The 24,841-nt window shown below is 41.1% G+C and overlaps 1 protein-coding gene across 1 annotated transcript; it reads left to right on the top strand.

Moving 5' to 3' along the window:
• The first annotated feature begins 102 nt into the window (after positions 1 to 102).
• On the top strand, positions 103 to 19,255 carry TMEM167A (transmembrane protein 167A). The gene is made up of 4 exons (XM_063180829.1): positions 103 to 162; positions 9,998 to 10,107; positions 14,791 to 14,825; positions 18,091 to 19,255. The coding sequence occupies exons 1-4, from the start codon at positions 160 to 162 to the stop codon at positions 18,159 to 18,161; spliced, it is 219 nt and encodes a 72-aa protein (XP_063036899.1). The 5' UTR covers positions 103 to 159; the 3' UTR covers positions 18,162 to 19,255.
• The last annotated feature ends 5,586 nt before the right edge of the window (positions 19,256 to 24,841 follow it).

Raw genomic sequence — 24,841 nt, 5'->3', positions numbered from 1 at the left:
CTCCGTCCCGCCCCGCGCCGGCACCGCCGACCAATCGAGACGCGCTGCGGAGTCGCCAGCCAATGGCGACCGTGCCCCCGCCCCCGCGCTCTGAGGGCGCGCGGTGCGCGCTTCCGCCCGTGGCAGCGGCCGGAAGGTGATGTGGCGGAGCGCGGCGCGATGGTAAGCGCGGGGCCCGCACGGCCCTGCCGCGCCGGGACCGGGCCCTCCCCGCTCCCCTGCCTCTCCGCCGCCCGGAACGGTCCCCAGCGGCGCCTCTCGGCCAGGGCGGTGCCCACAGAGGTCGCTCATGCCATAAGCCGCGGGCCGCGGGAGCGGAGCCGCCTCAGGGCTTTGGTGGGAGTAGTGCAGGGCGTGTTTGCATCACGGGTTCGGTGGCAGGAAGAAAACCTCGTTTTTTGGCTGTGCGGGGCATCAGCGGCTGGTGCGAGGTCGGTCAGGTGCTGTGCGGTTCTGTCACGGCTTCCTGACGTCATTTCTGTGCTGCGTGACGTCACGGTGGTGTTAGGCGACGTCATGCTCAGAGCAGTGCGCTGAGCCGTGTCATTGGCTACTTTTCAGGGGTGTCATCAGAGGCCCAGGTCCATTTACTCGTGAAAACTGGATTATATTAAAAACTACATATTATACAGATGCATATATATGTGTGTGCATATATATAAATTATATATATGCATGTGTATATATAAATTATAGATATGTATGTGTATAGAAAAATTGATATGTATGTCTACATATATATTGCCTTTTCCCGGTCTTTTTAGAGGTTCATACATTCACAACATGTTCTAATTTTTGAGTATATGAAATATAACTTACCATATAAATACATATTCTAAAATTTATTTCTAGTTTTATAAATGTGCAAAAGGCAGGTAAGTACATCTGGAATAGAATATCTGTGCCTATGTTTGAATATATTATGTGTATTACCAATATCTGTGGATATAAAGATACTTATTTTTGGATATAAAGATACTTATTTTTTGGGTGTATGCAAATATTTAATTGAATATTTTAATAATTATGTGTCATATATTAATAGCATACTTTTTCTATATACCTCACACATATAGACTGTGCTTATATATATATATATATATATATATATATATATATATATAAAATAGAAGTGTATGAATATATACATTCTTTATCAAGAGGCAAATTGGGGGTTTCATTTTTTTTTTCTTTTCTTGTTTTCTTCCCATTTTTCCAGTCTGTGCAGGTAATACAAAATAAGGTTTTGCATTCTGTCACAGTTAAAGCTGAGCAGTGAAATGCTTTTTCTTAGTCAAGGTTTGTACATTAAATATTTATATATCAATGACATTTGTATGAGCAGGGCATATACATGAACTTAAAATTAAAAGGAAAACCAAAAGAATTACTGAATTAACATAAATTTTTCCTGTACAAAGTACGTTTGTCCATACGTTCAGCACAGAGCTTGTTTAAAGATGGGAATTTTTGGCATTTTTCTAATAATCAGAATGTGGTTTAGGTTGAAAGGAGCTTTGAAGATCACCTGGTTCCCCCTTTCCCATGAGCATGGAGAGATCATCTGTCATAGCAGGGTTGCTGTGCAGTTTAATGGAATATTGCTGTATTTCCTGTGCATTTACAGAAAAGATCAATATCACTTGAAGTTCCTTATGGCTCAGTTCAAAAAAAGGGTTCCCAGGCTCCAGATCTTGTCACCAGCAGGAAATTGCTGGGAGTTGCTCACCTGTGCATTCCTTGGCAGATCTTTCAGAGCAACCTGCTTCAGTCTGGGGCTCCAAGCACAAAACAAAGGAGGTTTTTTCATTAATGAGAGGCATAAATTATCTCAGGAGATCTAAAACACATGTGCAGAAAGTAAGAGATCTCTAATCAGTGCCATGGAAAGGTGAATATAGAGAATTACAGCAGAACCTTGCTCTTTTTTATTGTACTTAAAAGGGTTTGAGGTGATAGAAAAAGGCAAGAGAACTTGGTGGGACATTGGGGTTGCTCAGTGTAATGATTAAATGAAACTAATTATTTAGTATTATATCACTATGACATTTATATTTTATATATTTTCTTACAGATATGTAAGAAACACATAACGGTAACTTAAAAACAAAGCTAATGTTTAAATTTAAGAAGATTGTGGCAAGTGTATGAGATTCTGTTAGGATTATCTTCTCCACTTGTCCCTGTTGCTTACTTTGTGTGAAGCAAGACATTCTTGTAAGGATGGTTTGCTTATGATTTCATGTTGAAAATAAGTTTCTTTCAGCCTTACTGTGATGTTTGAATTTCTTCAAGAGAGCAGCAGCCCTCCAGGACCTTGGGTCCTCCATGATGCCACCTCTGGTGTCAAGGCACTTTAGGGGAAAAAAGGATAATTTTTGAGCTCACATTTGTCTGTGAGAGAGGCAACAACTGCTGTCTGTGTGTCATGAAATGGAAAGATTAGAGCTACATCTCCACTTTATTCTCCTTGTGCAAAGAGTAAGAGCTGCAGTTCTGGAAAGTTAGCAGCACTCTGAGTATTCTATATTATTCTGAATATGATTTCCAAAGGACTTTATCCCTTGGAAACTTTTCATCCCATTGTTTTCCAGGATCCCTTACCATCTCCTTCCTGGCTAAGCAGATGAGAACTTGTGCTGGGTGAATGGCCAGCTGCTGCCAAGCAGAAAAAGAAATTTACATATATATATATATATTTATATATATGTAAGCCCTTCACTATTTTAACTTTAATCATCTATGGAATCCAGCAGAAGCTTCTCAGTGGATTCCAAACTTGCTGGGAATGGAAGGGATGCACAGCTCCCTCATTTATTTAGGAGGAGAAGGTGTGTTGTTTGCTGGCTTCCACAAGTCAGTTTGTCCTGACAGCTTTTGGGATTTTGCATCTGGAAGTTCGACAGAAGTTTTCCACGTGCATGGTAGGAAGGAGGGAAGAAGCCAAAGGTAATATTAAAATGAGTGAAGAGGTTCTCCCCTCCTGATGGGTGGTCTTCACTTTCCTTCATAGCAGAAATGTGAAGTTACACTCGGAATTTGGTGATAGAGATTATTTTTAAAAAGCGCAGGAAACTTGACAAAAACGGCTTTTTCCCTGTCACCCTCTGGTTGGGGCTGGATCCTGGCCCCACATTACTGCACAAAAATTGGTTTGGGAACTTTCCACAAGGACAAACATTTCTGTCATAATCTTTGTTGCTCTCTTAGTGTGGTGTTTATAGAAGGAAAGGGAGTTGCTCATAGAGCCAAATGTAAAAACATTCATTAGTAAATATTATTTCAACCAAGCTGTCGGATATAAACACACCAGAACCCAAGACACTGCTCTGAAAAAGGAGCTTTCAGGAGTCTTCAAGTACTAATTTTTATGTTTGTCTTATTCAAAATTATAAGAATGAATCCATCCTCATTCAGATTTGCTAGCAGCTTTGTATTTATCATGACCTAAAGGTACATAGGTTTAAAAACATCTTCTAGGTTGTATTACAGTCTTAAAGTATCTTTGTATTGTGAATTTATTTCACCTCAAGTGTTTAGTATTGATACTTCTGTCATCTTGGAGGATGAAGTGAAAATACATTGTAAGTGTTTTATTTCTGTGATTATTGAACTGAGGAAATTATTGTGACAAGGTAAGATGGCCTCTTTTTGGAAGAGCAGGATGCAGTGAGTCTGCTTTAAGAGATTTACCCAGAATGATGCTGGTTATGAGAAACCATTTCTTAGCTGAGTGCCATAAGAAAGTGAATGCCACAATTTAATTTTTTTGTTAGACACCACACACATTCACTGTAACAGCTGCAGCTCTGAATATGTTTTTCTGCTAATGCACAGAGCCAGGCGTTCAAACTCAACAAAAGTTTTTGATTTTCAACCTGGTGACTGTGGAAACAAGGTGGGAACAGCTGTGAAAAATACTACCTGTCTTCCAGATGCTAAATACTCAAACCATGCGCCTGAACCTCTGCCAAACAAGAGACTTGCAGAGGTGCTGTGGACCTGCCAGGGCCAAGGGACGTGACAGACTTAGCAGAACTTGTCACTGTTTTTTAACTAAGTATATTTTTTCCTGGTATTTGTTCTTCATGTTTGAAAGAGATGGTTTGACTATCAATGAAAAAAAAAAAATTTGGTAAATAGTATACATAAAGTATTTACAGATCTGTTTTGTAGTTTTGAGGTAAATTAGAGTATATCTTACTTTTTGAGAAGTTAGACTTCTTTCTATGGCCATGTTCACATTCCTGTAGCACTTCTGTTCCAAACTCCCGTTTTTTGCATTTTTATTATAGTAATTAGCATTTTTATTATAGCTACTTTTATTATAGTAAGGATGTCACCTGATTCAAAGTGTGCTTTAGTATGACTCTTACCTCTTCCATTCACACACAGAGGTTTTACTGTTTTTTACAGTTTCAGTAGTAAATTTATGGTGAACTAAACAGTGTGATGTGCAACTTCAGACAGGAGAGTTCCTTTAAAAAAAAGGGGCTATTTAAAATACTGCGTTTATCTAATGGGGAAAGACAGAAGAGGAAAAAATATCTCTGTAAAATTTAAAACTGCATAACGTACAGAAAAGGCCTGGGGGTAAAGGTATTTTAAGCTTTTACTGACATATCCACCATTATTCTTTGATTGTTTAGTAAATATGTGGACATACCCACCTTTGCACTACAGTGACCCCAGTAAAAGACTTCAGTAGTCACTTTGTTTTTTATAGTAAGATATTTTGGTGAAATGCTGCATCAGCTAGCTGCTTGCAGCAAAAGTTCAGTTTTCAAACTAGATACTGGGGCAAAGAGGGAGGAATTCAAGCAAGTGTGAAATTTCAGCATCATTGCCTGGAGGTGTCTTCTCGCTGCTGGTCTGTGGATTTGAATTACAGTAAAAATCCTAAATGTGCTAAAGTCAAATGAGCTTTTTATAGGGGAGGGCAGCTGTGTCCATATGTTTAATTAAGTGTTTAATTGCTCAAGGAGATTGGTTTAAATAGATGTATTATTAGTCTTCAGTTGACTGGAAAGCATACATGTTAGTTGTACTTGCCATTTAAACTTGACAATGTGCTTCTCCCGAAAATGACTGGGAAAAAAATTCCCTATTTCTCTAATCAAGCCTTAGCTTACATTCCATGAGTGCAAAAATACAACAGACAGAAATCTGAATGAACATTAAATAGAGTACTTAAATTCTTTGCAAACGAAATACTGAGGAGAACATGCTGTAAATCCAAAGTAAAAAGCCATATTTGTGCTGGAACAACTACATCGGGCTGGTATTGGGATACTTACTAACAACTTAGTTTTGTTGTACTTTTGGCAATAATTGCTTCAAACTTCACTAATTTGCACTTTTTGTAATTTTTTATTATGCTAATTAGCATGCCTATTTTACAAATGCTTGTTTTCCGTTTGTTTGGATCAGATTGCATTTGGCAGCAGTGGGAAAAGTAATTATTTTTTTAATAGATTGGAAAATAATACAGTTTGATGCATGTTTTAATTACTTTTTACCAGTTGCTTTAGCCTTCAGGTTGGGAGTAGTACTAGGTGATTTATATCCTATTATTTTTCTCAATATTATATTCTGAAAAATTTGATTTTACTGACGAAATAAGAATTGCAGGGTCTATTGGAAACGGTAGATAATAAGCATTTTCTCTTTCAGCTTTGTAAGGACCTCTTCATTAAAATTTCATAGCTTGATTTAACTTTTCTGTGATCAAATTTTTATCACCTCTTGCCTAACTAGAGTTTAACTTCAGGATGTATGCTCTTGCTCATATTCCAGTATGAGGAAGGCAGCTGAATGATTGGGTATCCATATTTGATTACAGAAAACATAATTATTCATCAATTTTATTATACTGGGGAGAAAAAAAAATAAAAACATTCTAGAAAGACTGAATATTCTGAAGCATATTACACAGAGATTGTACTTTCTTTAAAATATTCCAGTTATTTATCTGTGTTTGCCTACATAAATTGGTTGTTATAATAGTAACCACAGGGCAAAGTTTTGCAGCTTGCTGGCACTACAGTGGCCTTTGCTTTTATAGCACAGATGGACAAAATCATCATGGTCACGCTGCAATCAGAGATAAAATAATCATTCTGTAAATACTTTTTAAGTCTAGGGAAGGTTAAGCTTTGGTTTCAGTGCTAAGTCTGCAGAGATAAACTCAGAGAGCTTTTGTGTTAGGCTTTCTACCAGCCTGAAAGGATAGCAGCATAGGGTTTGTGTTCTCCTCCTGCACGTTTCATTTTCCCTGGAACCACGATACTGGGTGGTTTATTTTAAACAAAAGTCTGTTAGATAAGGGGAAAATCAGCAGGTCCTTCATGACTCTGACAGTTTCATCAAAACCTAGGGTGTGATTTATTGCTGTGCTGCCCAGGGCTTGCATCAGTAACCAAGGTGGTTTGTGAGTGTGGTGCTGCCTGCAAGGACAGGGAGCAACAACGTGTCTGAAGCAGAGGATGTTGGGCTAAGGGAGTGAGTGAGAACTGCAGAAATGGATAAATTACAGTGTCTTGTCTATGGGTGCTGTCAGTGCAGCAAAGTGCTTGGAATTAGTGCATTTCTTATGGTTATTTGTGCATATTGAGTAAAATACTCCTGTGAAGTGCAAGAACTGTTGGTAACCACAACTCTGAGCTGCTGCTTTTTTTCCTCTTCTTCTGCCCAAGTGTAGTAAATTTAATGCTGAGGGACAGCATTGTCTATGATGAGATTTGCAGGAGCTATGCAGTTGTTGTCATGATTCCCTGTCACAGCCACACAGGTAACTTTTAACTTTCAATCAACACTTCAGTTTATACTCAGATGAGAGTACATTCAGACAACTCTGGCTGTACCACTGGATTTCCAACTACAGTATATTCCCATGAGTGTTTATTTTAGTACAAGCCACTGCTGTTAATCCCAACACAATAAAAATTTCAGGAGTACTAATTCTTTATGGTTTATTATATGGAGTTTTCACTGAGATATGTTATGATCAGGAAATAATCTTGAGGCTTTTTTTAAAGGCCTGGTTTTGGAAAGGATTTAAAGCAGCCTTTGGGCATGTAGCTCTCAAAGCTGAAGTCCATGGTCTTAAATTTCTAAAGACATTGGTAAAAAATTGTCTTTTTCAAGTTCAGGTGAATACAATATCTCATTGGTGCTGCAGGTGATGTGGTGATGCTCCACACAGGAGGGGACATTGGGGGAATGAGACAGAATGGAGCAACTGAGGTGTTCCCACTATGTCAGAAATGCAGATGTAGAAAATTTCAGCCTGTGGAATTAAAGTTTGCACTGTCTAAAGCCAGAATAAAATGCCAGTGCTGGTTCTTTTTGGCATTGCAGCATAGGTCTCATGAAGTTAGTTGTCATTTCCCCCTCATGGGGACACCTAGAGAGAGAGCACCAGTTTCTCCATGTGCTGAGATCTCTTTGTAGTGGGAGTGAGGCTCACAGGATCTAGGCCAGTCAACACAAGTCAAAAATTGAAATTAATACATTTTCATCAGAGCAACCCAGTCTAAACAAATGAACAGCATCACATCTACATTGTGCAAGTAGCTTGCTATGTGAATGCAGTTTTTTAAAAGGATTCTGAGCCATGTATAATTCTTGCAGCAGCTTTTAATTACATCAGTTGGAGCAGCCAGATGTAGGTTGCTGCTCTGTGTGAATTCAGCTGGGCTATGAGAATTACTTCAGATGTGGAGAGCGAAGCCGTCTAATTCAGGGATAAATTCTCATTTCCAGAAATTGTAGGCAAATTTTGGAACGCTCACATCTGCCCTTTGAAAGCGGGTGTGCAGATAAACGTGTCATTCAGAGCGCGTTTCCGTGGAAGGGCAGATGCAATTACAGCCACAAATATCTGGGGAAACACGTGAAGACCCCAACAAAGAACAATTATATACAATTATATACTGCCCCAGTTGGCTGGCTGATAGCACATTTCATGAGTATACGTTTACAGCCCCTGCTTTGGAGGAAGCAAGTGTGCCCTTGTGCCATTTTGCGGTGCCGGAGCGCGCGGTGCCGCCTCGGGAAGCAGCTGCAGGCGTCCATGGGAACGCGGGGCTGCGAGCTGTCAGAGCAGCTGTCTGTCTGTCCCGCAGGACTGACGGAGTTAATCAGTTGATAGGCAGTATCTGGCTGTGCTGAGAGCAGCCGCTCCTGGATCCGGCCCCGCCGCGTTCCTAGACCCGCAGGAGCCAGGGGGAATTGAGACTTGCCTGGTTGCTGGAGCTGGCAGAAACTTCTGCTGAGCACAAGGGCTCCAGAGGCTGGGCATGGCAGCGTGTTGTCCTTGGTGAAGAGTCTGTCCATTATTTGTGACCTGATGGGGCACAAGAAGGGGTGGCTGGTTGGACTGAAATGCTAAATTAAATATGATTGACAGAAGGCTGTGGTGCAAGAGGAAACCAAGCACAGCCTCGTGGCTGGGACAGGAAGGCTGGCTTTGGATGTGGGATCGCTGTTCCCTCATCACAGAAAGGGTGGGTTTCAGGGATGCTGAAATCCCTCCTATGCAGGGTACAGAGTAAGAGCACCTCTAATGATTCTTCTTCACAGAGTGGCCTGTTGGACCCCATTAAGTTAAACTGCTTTAGGTAGCTAACCCTACCTAAAGCATGTGTTCAGACTGGCAGCTCTGTCCGTGTTCTGGAGTCCATATGATCCATGGAGACTTCTAAATAAGATAAAGTATTTTATTCTGTTTTGCTGTTGATTTTGGTGGGTTTTGGTCGCCAGGTTTTTGATCTCGGTATTGGAGCAATTGTGTGTGTTCCAGTGGCTTTCCTTCTACTAGAACTTGTCATTTTTCTCTCCTAATTTCCTGTTAGTGCCATACTGAACTAGAATAGTGGGGTTTTCTTTTATAATTCTCATTAGCTAGATAGATTTGACCATCATAGATTCAAAACATTCTAATTTTGTGACATAGGAAGAAAGCACGTGCACACCAACAGAGATGTGCCTCAGGCTGCATGGAAATGAAGGCTCTGATGTGCCCTAAAATATGCTTGGAGAAGGAAATGCCAATGTATTACCCTTTCCTAAGTGCTAAATATTTACCTTTAATTAAATACCACTGCTCGGCCAGCTGGGTTGAGCAGTACGAACACAGGAGAGAGAAGTTCATCAGAATTCCAGAACAACAGAGTGAATTTCTTGCATTTGTCTTGACATTTTTTGTTTGTTTGGTTGGCTTTTTTTGAGCTCACACTAAATCAGATTTGCAAATGAGCGTAGAAGCATGAAGGTAAAATAAAGCTTTTTGTAATAAGCAGTTGCCTCTTACACCACCTTGTGCTGTTACACTGACCAGAATGTCAGTTGAGACACTTCAGAGAAACCCAAAAACCGTAAAAAAAAAAAAAAAAAAGGTTAAAAAAGAAGTTTATGGGGTTGCAGTTTCTGCTTATTAGTGTTATTTCACACTTCAGTAAATTGCCAGATATTGCAGCAGTTTCTCAAGAATTGTCTCTTCTCACTGCCACTAGGCTGATCAGTGTTTGCTGTCAACAACAGAACTTTCTTAAGACAATTTCATAAATTTCTTCAGAATTTTCCAAAGAACTAGCAGTTCTGAAAGTGTATTTACAGTAAAGATGTTTCAATTTACAATCAGAACGTTGTTTGAAAATAAAAGTAATCAGTTATCATAGTTCAGGTGGGCTTAATTTTGTACAAATCTGTTGAATTTGGCCTGTAGCTTTTAAAAAGTGGTATATTAACAACCCTACTGCACATTTTGTGTTATTTTTTGTCTTGGCTACCGCTGGTTTCCTTGCCACTCAGTCCTCACCTCTATTTTCACTACCACCGCCCTATTCCATTGATGGAAAGGTTTTCTGGCTCGTTGTAGGTTTCATTTTTGGTGTTGTCTGAGGAGTCACCTGTTTTTTCCAGAATTTCCACTTTGAGAGGAGTTCCTGCACTGCAGAGATGTAATTCTTTGTTTTTCCCTGATTCTCTTCCACAGTCTGCCATCTTCAACTTCCAGAGTCTGCTGACTGTGATCCTGCTGCTCATATGTACCTGTGCCTACATCAGATCCTTGGCTCCCAGCTTACTGGACAAAAATAAATCCGGGTATGTGGCCTGATCATTCATTTCTAACATCCACAAGCTGTGTGCGTTCAACTGCAGCTTTTCAGCATCTCTTGATGAGGTCTGTGATAATGCAGATCCTGCTTTGAAAATTTTCTCTCTTTAAAGATAAAAATCTTAATTTTGTACCTCACAACAGAGTGCAATAAGGTATTGGCAAGCACTTAGTTGAAATTTTATTGAAAGAATTTATTGGCTTGCTAACCTTGCTAATACTGTGTTATTAATCTTCTAGATTTGTAGCTCTGTTGTTAGATGCTTATTAGAGATACAGAAATGAGAGACAGAAATAAAACATTCTCCTACGTGTGGCTATTGCTGCAATGATTTATTTTTGATTCCTAGGATGCATAAGGAGCCTGCAGAAACTGGCTTTTTGCTTGTTTTCAGGATAGGTGTTTTGCAGATAGAAGTTTGAAACACAGCTTTAGCAATAATCTGTAACTAAAAGAAAACTAAAAATACTTTTTAAAATAAGCAACGCAGTCCTCTTGTGTGGTCTGTTCAAATCGTGATTTTGTGTTCTCTAAGGTGAGGGAATGTCTAGAAGAGTTTTTGAAACCTTCTACAAACCTAACTTTTTGGTTTTTAGTCTTATGGATGCTAGCTGTGATCAGCAGAACTGTGATTTAAGTGTGGTGGGTTTTGAGTAACCATTGGGCACTTGTGACACAGAAATGTCTGGGGCTGTCCCCAGAACTTCAGTAATGCTGTCACCTCAGGTTAGTGCAAAGAAGATGATATTTGTAGAAGCAGGAGGTAATTCTAGGTGGAAAAACAGACAGGCTTTTGGATAATGAGTGTTTGACTTCTCCACTTTTGCCATTAGGTCATTTCCTGTTAAATAAAATGTTCTTCTTCCCTCAGTGTCTTCCATCACTTTGGCATTTAAATTCAGAAGTGTCCAGTTTTAAATAGTGTTGTGACCAAGAACACCAAACACCTGAGTGTTTGTTTTCTGGAAACCTTCGTTGTAATTAACCTCTGGGGTTGCTGTTTTATTCATGTTTTTTAATTTTAGCAGTGTAAGGTACCCAAATTACACCAGCTTTTTTATTTCTTAATTTGGAGTACTGACATGAAAACACTTGTGTTCTTTTATATGAGGCCACAAAATTGTCACTGACGTGAGAGGTTTCTTTGGATGGAAGTAAAGATGGAAGAAAGGATGACTTCATGAAGGACAGGGAGTGGGGGGACCAGGGGAGTTTGGGTGTCTGGTGGTGGAAGATAACACAATAGTCAATGAGGTATACACAGTAAGAAGTAAGAATGTTTATTTTACTGATTAAAATTTTAGTGCTGTTCTTGGCAAGGAGTGTTTCCTTTAATCTGGAGCTACTCTGTTTATTCTTGAGGCAAATCTGTCTGGAGTACAATAGAACTCTCTTCATAAAACGTTTCCAAGGGGTGCTGACACTGTGGAGGAGTTGAGCGTTTGATGTGTAGGTTTGTATTTATGTAGATGTAGGACATGCCATTTTGTTTTATATATATATATATATCTGTAGACTACTTTGTACTGAAGAATAAAACCTTGGCCTGGAAGCAATGAAAGTTGTTTCCTGTGTGGTAGATGTTTACATGGAGCTCATGTGGTGCTAAACCCCTTTCTCTCTCTTCTAATGTACTCCATGCTCCAGTGGAAATGTCTGGACATGTGGGATAAAGCAAATTCTAGTGATGTTTCATTTTGCTGCAGAGATGCTGTTACCTCATCATTCCTGCTCCAAATAAAAGGCATAAAAAAGTAGCAATAAAATACCAAAGTGACGGAGAGGAGGAATGTTGGTAGTTATTCACTGTATTTCTAAGCGAATGGTAACTTTGTTGGGGATTTAGATCTGTTAATAATAAGTGAAGAAACGTATTTCTGTTGTTTGAGAGATGCTGTTGCACAGTGATGTCACCCGTCCTCATAACTCTGTATTTCCTCCCCCTCATTTCTGCCAAAGTGTGTCTTTTCCTACCAAGCCAAAGAGAACCTTAAACCTTCATTTTCCCTGAATGTTTCCATGTGCTTAGTCCTGAGCAACAGTGTTAAAGGCTGGGAAAGCAAGTGGAGATTTACTGTTTCATGCTGACTAGAGGAGAATGTGCACCACGATGTAATTCTCTCCTCCCTGCTAACCAGAAGGATGTGTCAGCTCATGTGCAGCAGAGATCCCCTTTGATTTTCCATCAGCGTTGCACTGGGGATGTCTCACACTCCATCCTGCAGTGGCACTGGGCTCCTCCTGGTGAACACATGGCATTTTGCAGCGCACACAGCCTCAGCAGTCATTGTCTCAGGCTCCACCAACTCCTCCTTTGCTTAAGAGGTTCCATTTATTTGGGTTTTTTGTCCTCCAGGTAACCGCATCCACTTTTCACAATGAGTGCTTTTAGCATTTAGCACTGAGAGCCAGGAATCTGCAGCAGGACCTGCACTTTTGGGCTGTGGGTGCCAGAAAGAGCAGGGATCCAAGCCAGATCCACACCTTCACCTGCTTCCAAGCAAGGATGGAGCAGAACACAAAGGGTGAAGAACAAAGGGTGCAGTTCCACCAAGGAGCTGCTGCAGGAGGAATTGTTTTGGAGCAGAGTTACTCAAGGCAGCATCACTTCTGTAATAAGCGGGTTTTGATTTGAATAGGTCCTTCTTGTGGACCTGGGATGGGCACTAAAAACCAGAGGAGCAGTAAGGAGCTCTGCACAGGCTTTTCCTGCAGAGAGAGCTCCCTAGTTTTTCCAGAGTGTGCATTATCAGAAGGTCCAGAATTCAGTCTGCTTCTGCTCAGCAGCAGCTTGTGTGAGCAAACAGAGGTAATGAGCTGTTCCAGTAGCACAAAAGCCTCTTAAGATGTTCTGGTGTCATCGTGGGAAGGCTGGTCACTGCTCATAAATTGTTAATTGCAGTTGTTAAGGACAGCTGGTGATACCCATCCTCTGTTTTGTAACTGGCACATCAGAAAAATTTCTGTTTTCACCAAGGGGGCTTTGTAGGAAATGTGCAGTAGTGACTTCAAATCCCTGAGAAGATGAAAAAATACCCTTGCTGAGATGGTGAGGCAAATTCAACAGACTTCTAGGCTGCCTGAAATGGTTAATATTCTTTTTCCCATGCAAGATTCTTCAAAAGCGTATGGACAGAATGTTAGTGTTTTGTTTCTTTGAGCTCCTGGGGAAGCTTTTGAGAGATGGCAAAATGAGAAGCAGGGCTGTGGAAGTTTTCCTGTTGGTTTTGCAGCATGCAATCTGTAAATTGTAATTTTACAGAGAGTGAGCAACAGTTCTGGGAACCTGAGGTGCTATCAGTGGAGCACTTAAGAATTACACATGAATGCCTTTCTACCTGCACACATCTTCAAAAAGTGCATAAATGTCTTCAGGTTACTTTATTGTCTGACCTCTTAGCCTGGAAAAGTGTGGTGCTCTATATGCAGGGATCATTACTTCTGCTTGTGGAGCTGCATAAAAGCAGGAAAAAAAGAGCTGTGGCAGTACAGAAATATAGTCAAACCTAAATATGTATGTGTGTATATGTATTTTGCTTGAGATAAAACTAAAATCTGAAGCACAGATGGAAATGCCTGCTTTCTAAAAATGGAATTGGAATGCTGTTCATGATCAGCAAGGGGTACATAAGTCAAAAAGCATTTTACTTTGAGTTTGAACACCTCGATCGCTTGCTGCCACCCTTGGTCTTCACCTGCCCAGCCCTGAATCTTTGTCTCAGAAATAGAGGAGGCTGCTAAATGGACAGAGAGATGCTGAAGTAAAGCAAGACCATAAAAGAGCACATAAAATGGAAGTAGAAGAGAAATAAAAGATACGTTGACTGCTCAAGCAAGCAGGAGCAAGTGGCCCAAGCCTACCTGTCTGCATTTAGATGTGTTAGAAGTAAGCAACTCTCAGAGCCCAAAAAAGGGCAAAGACAATCAAACCTTTGTGGGTGTGAGTTCCGAACATTATTTGTGGGTTTGTATTTACTGCCTGGGGGATGGCAGCTCTCCACGTGCTCCCACAGTGTTCTGTGCCATGTGTGAAGGAAACCTTCCTGCAGACAAGCTTTGAAGGGCTGAAATCTGTCTGCTCACACAGGACACCTCGGTGTTGTTCCCCTTGTCTTCCTCAGACCCTAAAGCAGGCCCTGCTCCTCTGGAGCTGTCAGTAGGAGATCATTTTAGTTACACAGAGAAATTACAGGTTTGTGACATCCCTTTGGGTGTTCCCTGGGTTGAATTCTGCTTTTCTCCACTGCCGTTTCACTTGTGAGAGGTAAAGTCCTGGGCAAGCAGCACCGCAGAGAAATGAGCAAGGTAAACATTGGTAAAGGAATAAGAAAGAACCAGAAGAATTGGGAAGATTTTTTTCTTCACAAAACTTTCTGTCTGGGATACTGTATTGTAGATAAATATGGGGTTCTGGTGAAGTCTAGATCTGGAACACAGAACAAGTTAAATGGATTTTTTCATGCAAAAAGACCTCTGCTAGACTTACAACTTTGCCACTTCTGTAATTCATACTCTGTACCCTTATGTGCAGGTATCTGCTGTTTTCTGGTGTTCAGGAGGGAATCATGTTGATAAATTACTGTCAATTCAGATTACTTTAACATAAAGAGAATCAGTTGACTTGGATGTATTAACCAAGACCCTAATGAATTTATTTTTATCTTTACAGACTGTTGGGGATATTCTGGAAATGCGCCAGGATTGGTAATTGTTTTTTGGCTTTTTTTCCTTCAAATCCTTAAGATCAATCCTATTTCTACCACAATTTATTAGGATTATGTTGCCATGTAGCAATGAAAACCATACACATCCTTTGTCTTCAAAAATACAAGTTTTTACCTCCATGAAATAAAGGGCAGGATATTGCCTTCTTAGATTAGCATAATGGAAATCCTGCATCTTCTCATGTCAGTTCATATATCTAATGTTACATTTTCAAAAGTCTTTTGCACTTTTTGCCAGGTGAAGCAACCAAGGGTGCATTTATAACATGCAAAGAAGTCAATGATTTCTTATAAACTGCAGTCTGTTTGAAATTGCAATGGACTGTTTAAAAAAAACACAGATATTTACCTTACAGTAATAAAACAACGTGGAGTTCATAATGCATTAAGGTTCTCTTTAAGCATAAATGTGGTTTTCTTCCTTTCCCTTCTTTGCGCAGCTTCTGTGCACTTTTGAATTACACAAAGCTGTTCGTGTCAAGTGACATCTGCACACAGGCTGATCAGCTCTATCTGATTCTTGACATTTTCCCATAACATTGGTTTTATATTTATTTTAATCCTTATCCTGAATTTATTTTGAGAAGGAAATTGGAATATGCAACAGAAGTTTAGTCTTAACATTAAGGTATATCCACAATTTAGGAAAAAAAAAAACAAACTACTTACCCGTCATCAGTGTCCAAATTGCATTGTTAATTCAGAGCAGAAACTTTGAACTTGTAATTCTAGAGCTTCCTACTTGTCACTGAACCTAAAGAAAGCCTTTATGATTCCCTTTCTGCATTCCCAGGCAGAACATTTTACAGGATGTCAGAAAAGCATTGACACAAAAAACAGGGTTTTGGTGAAGAGTGGTTGTTAAAATGATTGCAGATATTGTCCTATTTAGATAATAGACATTGCAGAACCAATTTCAGTGCTGTAATTGAAAGATACTGGGAAGGTGGCAGCTGTCAGAAATGAATTTTGAGCTATACCAGTGAAAACAAATGTAAAAAATTGAGCTGCATTAGGGTTTGTCAGAGCTGAAGAGAGCCCCTCACCTTACATTGCCATCTTCTTTGTAGTTAAGTGCAAGGATATTTTTTTCAGTTAGCTATGTTTCTTTTGCAACTTGCATCTAGAGTCGACCACTTTGACTTTCTTGTAGACTAAGAAAGGGCTTTGGACATGATTCCTTTTATGTGTGTTAGTCACAAAGGCAAGTAGAAAGTGTAGGTTTTAAAAATGAAAATGTCTACTGGCTTCCTTTACATTTCACATCCCTGGTATGTTTAAACAACCTTTTCACATGTACATAAGATCTTAATCACCGGCAAGTGGTTACATATTTACAAAGTTGTGCAAAATAATGTTTAATCCTGCCACATGGTGATTTTTCTTTTAAGAAAATAAAGAGCAGAAAAGCATAACCCGTATGAAAATTGTAATACCCTGAACCGTAGGAGTTGGACTTCCTCAAAATTTATTTTAAACAGATGTGAAACTGCAGACATTAATTCGTTCAGTTATTTGAAGTTTAATTAAATATATGCCAGATCATGACAGAATCTTGTAATGTCACTGGACAGTCAATCCTGTGTATGGGAGATGTCACTGCGAGTATTTTATTTTTCTTTTACTGTGGAAAGTTTGTTCCCTGTGTGTTTAAAGGTCCTGCTGGTAAAGGAAAAGGCTTTTTTTCATAAAAATTGCACCATGCTAGACTTGGGAGCCTTGGTGTTTTTTTCTTTAATGTTTCTCTGAAAACTGTCTCTGATAAGGTAATTGTTTTTTGGCTTTTGTAAAGACAAAAAAGGTCGTTTGTAAAGACAAAAAACCTCACACAGCAAAGGGAAATTGAACTTTGCTTAAACCAAACAGCCCCAGCTCTGTCTTTATACTCCTGGGTGTGTAGAAACAGGGATCTTCTCACTTGAAAGACACATTTCAGTGTTAACACTCCCTGGCAGTTCTGTAGGCTGAATTTTCCAAGCAGAATTCAGTGGAACCATGAAGAATAAAGTGTAAGTGTAAGAACATCTTGCTAATTAATGTAGAAAGTGCTCATGTAAGCAGGTACCAGTGTGATTAACATTACTGATGTTCCCCTGGTTGTGTTACAGTTTCCCACCTGAGAAGCTTTTTTTTTTCTTGAAAAACAAGAAAAATAGACCTCTGTAAAGTTCTGTCCTGGACCAAATGGGTGGGAATAGATCTCTCATGATTGCCTTTGCCACCAGATAAAAGTATATTAATGTGTATTTCCATCCACAGATAAAAGTATATTAGTGGAGTAAAATTAACTTTCTTTCACAGTTTGCCCTGGGAAACTCTGACACCAATTGAAAGAGTCAGAAAATAGAGGTGTCTGTGCAGCTTCTGTGACAATTTTTATCATGGAAATCTGTGGACCAGACCCTCTCCACATGCTAACAATGTTATGTCTTCTTAAAAAAGTAAAAAAAAGGCATCTGGCTCTGTCTGGGCAGCTGTGAGCTCACAGCTCTGGCTGCTGCCTGACACCCTGCACAGGAGATTCACACTGCAAGTGGCAGGTACTGGGACCAGGCAGCACCAGCTGCACCTCCGCTGACACACAGCAGCAGAACCAGCAAAAGTGGGGTGCCTCGGCAACCTTCCACTGCCTGCCCCCTGACTTTGGCACTAGGAGGTAGCAGCAACATAAAAGAGCACCTCAGAAAAGGTGGGTTGTAGTGAGATGGAAGCCTTTACGTGGGCCTGGCACAGAGACCCAGAATCACCCAGTGCCACCCCAGTGCCATGGCAGGGACCCCTCCCACTGTCCCAGTGTCCAGCCTGGCCTCGGGCAGTGCCAGGGATGCAGGGGCAGCCCCAGCTGCTCTGGGCACCCTGTGCCAGGGCCTGCCCACCCTGCCAGGGAACAATTCCTCATTGCCAGTGTCCCATCCAGCGCTGCCTTCCTTCAGCCTGAGCCCATTCCCCATAGTCCTGTCACTCCCTGCCATGTTTACAAGTCCCTCTCTTAAAGCAAACAGCCCCAACTCTGTTTTTATGTATCAAACAACGTGTCCTGCATCCGAGTTTCCCCACTGCCCTTGCATTTCTTTGTGAATACGCAGCTGTACTGCCTGCCTGCCTTCCTCCAGCTGGAAAATGTTCAATACTAGTTTGCACGTGCTGTGGCAGAATTACACTGGACTAGGAGCAGGTTTGTCTGTTTAACCTGTTTAACCACGCCTGAATTTCTGTTTGCTCTGGGTTCTCTCCCCTCCTGGCAGGTGAGAGGAAGAGCCCCTACGTGGCTGTGTGCTGTGTGGTGATGGCCTTCAGCATCCTGTTTGTGCAGTAGCAGCTGGAGAGTGTCCCCAGGTAGCCAACAGCAGATCCTGTGTCAAGAAAGGATGGGAAGCCTCAGCAAGTCTCCTCTCACACGATGGATAACCTCTCTCCTGGTGGGCACCCCTGCAGATGGACCAGCATTAGTGATCACAACCCAGATGAGATGTGCTTGTTCAGCCAGGTCAGCACAGACACTCCTGCAGTAATTCATGGAAGGGTGTCTGGTGTGTGTCTGAGCTTCAGGGAAGCTCTTTGTGTTTGTTCCTTTTTAAACACCATGCAGTTGAAAAGGCTTGCTGTTTCTAATTCTTCAAAATTTCTTGTCCAGTAGACCTGTTGAATGAAACACTGAAATGGTAAATCAGCCACAGCAATAAGACCACCCTTTGAAGAATAAAGAGTGTTTTGACTCTAGGGGATGTTTATCAAAGTATTTTTAGTTCTTGCTGCCTAAATAATTCCTCTTGATTTGTAAGTGATGTCTCCACTCTCATCCTAAAAATATGACCTCTGACCGAAGTTACACTCAGCTGTTTGTTTCTAAACTTGTAATTTCTCAAATAAACTCTTAATATTTCTGTTGTTAAGATGTGAAATAAAGGCAGGGACCATAATTGTAGTCATGTGTGATTAGCTGCTGATAAGGCAGAGATGGGGATCTGAGACACCTGGATTATTCTCTGTAAAAAACCACATGTACTCATTTTTAGAGATTCCAAAATGTTGAGAAAAGGATTGAAAACACTCTGCTGCTGCTGTTGCATGCATGGAAAGATTTCTCAGTTATCAGAATGAACAGTTAGCTGCAGATAAGGAAGTTGCATGTCGTAATACAAAGGTTGAAGCAACTAAATTTTGCTCACCAGTAGTCAAGATTAATTACTTTTAATGATACCTCCCATTAGCACATATTTCTTAATTTTGCACACTTTCAGTGATCTAGCAACTTCTTCAATAATGCTTGACAGGTGTGTGTTGTATCAGACACCTGTGTGGCTTCATACTGGTTGGATGTGGGAGAGTTGTGTGTTTGCAGTATTTGTATTCTGGAAAGGCTTGTGATCAGAAGGAACAAAGCTGAACAGTAAAACACACTTAAAGGTATGTTACCTGTTGTCATTCTTGTTTGAAAACCTCATTTTCATCAATCCAAATTATCCTGCAACTAGGCAAAAAAGTGATTTTGAGTTATGACCTTTGTGTTGTCTCACGTGTACCTGCGAATCTAAATCACCATCAGAAGCAGCCATCCAAACTTTTGTATTCTGGGCTCAGGAAAGATAGATTTCTCCAATTTGGGCCAGTAAATCCTGCTGGCAGTGCAGAGCTGTAGGACTGTAACCGTGCTGTGCACACACAGAAGCTTGGACTGGGCAGGGCATATGGGGAGTGCACAATCTGCTGCTCTGTAACTTCACATGTGGATGCTGCTCCAAACAGGGCATCAAAGCAACTCAGGTTTGGGTTTCAAAGGAGCTGTTCCTCAAGAGGGGTAAGGGAGATTCCTAAAAAGTCTTGGGTTTTGACTTTTCAAAATATGCAGAGAATCATCTGGAAACTTTTTATGTTGAGCACTTACATTCCAGTTATTACTGCTTTTAATAAATAATGGCATTTTTGTGATACTCAAACATTTCCTAGTCATCCAAGATGTTCTAATTGCCAGGTGAATTCTTAATAGTCCCTGGGGTTTAGCTGCAGGTAGGAATACCAGTGAAAGAACCCAATGAAATTTTTTGTTCTGAGTGCCTGAAGTTAATAATATGGAGGAACTGTGTTGCAAAAACCTTCTCTGTTAAGGTTTTATCATCCAAGAAGCTCAGACAGGCCTCTTCCTGGCTGTTATTTGTTGTTCAGACTTTATTTGTTATATGGCATCTCATCCTCTTGGCCTAAATGTGGGTGATGGATACTTCTTAGTTGGAATTTTTTTTTAAATTTTCCCCATAAATGACATTTTCAGGCTGTTCATTAGGTGCTAACTGCATGGCTGCTCAACAAAACTGTCTGGAAACAAGATCTTTAAACTGATAAACGGCAGTTCTGAAATTGCTGCTTCAGGCAGGTGTTTGCCTCAGGACTAGGGTCTTTGGTTTTTAGCTTTGAAGGGATTGATACCTCATGTCTTTTAGTAAGTTATAGAGTAAATATTGGTTTCCCAGGTTAGAATCTTAAAACCATTTTGCTTTCTTGGCTTTGTTTTTGTCCTGCAAAAGAGTTTGCACCCACAGCAGGTCTGTGCACATTTCTTTGAGCAAAAGGAACAGTGATTAAATGTGACTGAAGCTTTAGTTGTGCCTGCTACTGTTGAAAAGTATTTCCACATTGGGACTTCATCCTTTTTTCCTAAACAGCATCGTGGATGTTGTTGATGCCCAAACATCTGAAACACAACGTGCTGCTCCTGGAACACACAGAGTATTTTATACCTTTGCATGTACTTGGTATGGATTAATACTATATTAATTTCCATCCACATCTGCACTTTAAATGGCCTCATATTCAAAGCAGGGATTTAGGGAGGCTGAATGGAACAGCAGTAATTGCCATGTTGGGAAATGAGTAAAGCATGAGTAAGAGATGGGATCACAGTGGAGCTCTGATGCTCTGGAGGGACTGATAAGCAGCTGGGCAGACATGGCTGGTGGAGGAGGAAAGACAAAGTGGAGTCCAAGGATGACAGGAAGATTTCCTGTTCTTGGAACAATGTCCTTGTTCTGTGAATGCCCTTTCCACCTCCGTGACCACAGCAGTGAGCAGTGGAAATACAGTGTCACCGAGAGGTGAGGCTGCTCTGTGATGGAGGGAATAAATGCTCTGTTAGTGCTCTGAGGCTGTTACTATTCCAGTTTGTCTCCAGTTCTGTCCCCCTGGCATCTGGGGCAGAGCCCTCTCTCTGAAGCCTAGGAAGGCTCATCATGATTGATTCCTTCCTTCCTTTTCCCTTTGATAATCATCTTCTAGAGAAAAGGAAACAAAACCAGCATCTTCCTAATGATTTAAAATGCTGAACATGGTGAAACCCACCAGAAGCCAGGAAAGTGTGATGTAAACCTGCTTCTCATACTCAGGCAGCAACTTTACATTATTTAGTCCAAACATTCCCAGCAAAGAAAAGTTTTCCAGCCAGGTTTCTTTTCCCTCCCCTTTTCTCTTGTTTTTTACTCATTCCAGACACGTTTGGCCAGTTCTCCCAGCATCTGTCAGAGGGCTTCACATGTGTTTGATGGCACTTGGCTGCCTGGAGAAGCAGTTTCCCCTCAGCTCCTGTACTGCAGTGAAATCTGCATGCCAGGCATGGGAGATCCACACTGAAAAACAGGTTTTGAGCATAAGGCCTCAATTGTTTACCTGGCTATTTTATAAATAGCACCTCTTTTCATGACACCTCTAGGCCATAAGGCAAAAGGTGTGGAGGAATACTCATTCTGCAGGATCTAAAAATTGGGGAAAATCCTCCCCAGGTGCAACATGACCAGTGTCCCACAGCTAACCTGTACTCTGTGGTAAGTTTTTTTGCTCCATTTCAAACCTGAAGGGCTCGTGTGGCCAAAGGCACTGAAGAACCTGCGGGTTTTAGTCAGTCAGGCTATCACCCGTGTCCAGAGGTTTTGCCTAAATTCCAGGAGCTGTTCCCTGTCTCATGTAGCACAGGGACTCGAGCATGACCTGTCTCCTCACAGGGTACCTTCCCTTCCCTTTGGCTGTGTGACAGATGGAGCCCAGGTTCTTCTGATGGAACATCAACCAAGCTTCAGAACTCTGAAATAAAACCACCTTTGGCACTGCAGCTGCCTTGTCTCCTCCTGCTTCACCAGGAGCTGCAGGAAGGCTGTCCAAGGTTTCCTTAATCTGAATGAGAAACACCTTGAGAAGAGTGTTACTAACTGGTGTAACCCCCTCTAGTGTGGGAGGGAATGCCAACATTTCCTCAAGGACCTGGCTATAAACATTTCCAGGGAAAGAGCTGCTGCTCCTGGGACATCAGGAGGGGAGATAATTACTTCATTAAGGACTGGGGAAGTTCCTGTCACATTCAGAACTTCCTATGAGAGCATCTCATCATCGTTTATGTTGTTTGAAATGGGCTCTTTGGAAGCTGTGCCACGGGAAAAGAGGTTTTCCTTCCAAACCCAGCTCTCTGAGTGGGCAGCAGGCAGTGCCCATCCCCAGCTGCCACAGCATGTCAGTGAATGGCCATGTTTGTGCAGACTGCTTCAGCTGAGGAACAACCCTCCGGTTTGTGCAGGCCCAATTAACCCACATCATCTCTTTTTCAAAATAACACAAACACAAAATCTAAACACACTGCACTGACGCCCTCTGCATCACCCATTTACATACTCAGAGGAGCCTATCACATCATTCACACCACACTTAGCTTTGACAAACTCAGTGGTTAAAATACTGTATTTTCTTACCTTTGACAAACTCAGTGGTGAAAATACTGTATTTTCCCCCAAAGGAAGACCAGGAGGTTTTAAAAGAGAAAAACATTATATATGGCTCTGTTTATTCCAGGAGAAAAAGAAAAGGTGGGGGCTTGTTTTAAAACACAAAAGACTTGTTTTAAAGAGAAGAAGTCAAGTCAGGTCAAAAAGTAGAAATACCCTTTTCAATTCCAAAACCTCCACAGCTGGTCATTCCCACATGCAAAAACTTAAATAACCTTTCAGAGCTGTAGCAGGGCTAACAAAACCTCCGACCAAATGATAGATGTATTTGGACATTTGGATGTATAAATGTCACACCCAGTGGAATTAAGAGGAAATAAATAGTAATTTGACAGCATTGGCAAGCTGTGTTCTCGACTGTGCAGCACCACCAGCATATTTTACAAGTGTATCACAGTCATGAATAAGCCAGTCCAGACACACACTCACAGACCATTTTTGATTTCCTACTAAGCTACATGCTCATTTTCTTTCCCCCACCCTTTCCAGCTAATAAGGAGCCAAGGGAATGCACTGATCCTTGTCTCTTTGGAACAAATTACCTCCAAATTCTCACGATTGATTCAGACAACTTGGATCATTGGATTGGTAAAACTCCAGGAGACAAGGAAAAAAAAAACAAAAAAAACCACAAACTTCCCAGTGATAAGGCATTCTTGACATTTGAATTGTTTGTCATTTACTGAGGACATAAAACCCTGATACCAAAGATGGCACTTGAAATTATCATCATCACTTGGAGACCTGCCTGGGGCTGGGGCTCCCTGCTCCAGAGGGGTTTTTGAGCACACCCAGAGATTCAGTGAGTTCTCCCCCCAACCTCTGCCCTGCAGAAAACATGCTTCTGCCTGCCCAGGGACACATTCTGGCATCAGTCTGATCACTTAATGATACCCCTCCTGCACAGACCGGAGGCATGGAAAAGATTTGCGTCTCTGAGTTCACCCTGGCTTCTGGAAGTAATAAAAACTGTTTCCTCCTCTTCTTCTCACCAGGAAGAGCAAGTCCTTTGAAATGCAGCTGCTTTCAGGTCATGTCTTGGCTGGTTGGTTTGATCACCTTCACTTTCATATAATCACAGACTGGTTTGGGCTGGAAGGGACCCCAAAGCCCATCCAGTGCCACCATGGCAGGGACACCTCCCACTGTCCCAGTGTCCAGCCTGGCCTCGGGCACTGCCAGGGATGCATTTTTTTTTTGTTCATTCATAGTCAAACCATCTCTTTCAAACATGAAGAGCAAATACCAGGAAAAAATATATCTAGGCAAGATATAATGATAAGTTCTGCTAAGTCTGTCACATCCCTTTTTTAGATTAGTTCTCAGTGCCAATAATTTATGCACTCACCAATGGATATACAGAAATACAGAGCATTTTGAAGACAGAATTATTCAGCATAAAAACACTCCTGGTCAGAGCATACCATGCTGTTGGTACTTGGGCAGCTCAGCTGCTCACTAATGGAGCTGTGGACATGTCCCAGATGAGAACACAGACCTTGTCTCTTTCCACCATGCCAGAACACCCAGCAGCTTTATGGGGAGCAGCATTCAGCACGTGAGAAAAGCTCAGGGCAGATAAGGAAAACCTTATCCTGTTTGTGTTCTGAGAGAACCAAGACTATTGATGAACTATTAATTATAGTGAAGGATGTTCACTAAATTGTATGTAGAGGCAGAAAGAGTGGGACCTACTCAGACTTTAAATCAGCCAAGTGATTTAAACTGCAATCCAGATCTCAGTTGTATAAATAACTATAACTCCAGCATCTCTATGATGTTTCATAAATTTATCACAAATTATAACTGAAATTCTCAGGCCTGTGCAAGTCTGCTGTGCTGCTGATACAGATTTTGGCCCTCTCCACCTTCCAAACTATTATTTCTCTATTGCATGCCCACCTGGAACAAAGTCACTTGGGATGACTAAATAATCTTTACTTCCAAAAACCCCTGTTCCAACAGACTGCTGTTTTATTCTCTTGAAAGCTTTATTCTTAGAAATAAGACTCTTATCAAAACTTTCTATCTCAGAAAAGACATGATTAGCCCCCATTTCAACATAAAATGTTCTTGTTTTGGAGGGAAAATAAAGATTTCTATGTAAATGTAAAGAATAATGCCTCAGAATGTCTACAAAATTTACAATTCACTAATGTGTATGATGCTACCAGATGATACTCATAGGGAATAACAATAGATGCGTGTCCAACTGGATGTTATCCCTGTTCCAAAA

Source organism: Melospiza melodia, chromosome Z (assembly GCF_035770615.1).
Source record: "Melospiza melodia melodia isolate bMelMel2 chromosome Z, bMelMel2.pri, whole genome shotgun sequence".
Lineage (NCBI taxonomy): Eukaryota > Metazoa > Chordata > Aves > Passeriformes > Passerellidae > Melospiza > Melospiza melodia.
The sequence above is the reverse complement of the archived record's forward strand: the minus strand, read 5'-3'. Positions and strand labels throughout refer to the sequence as shown.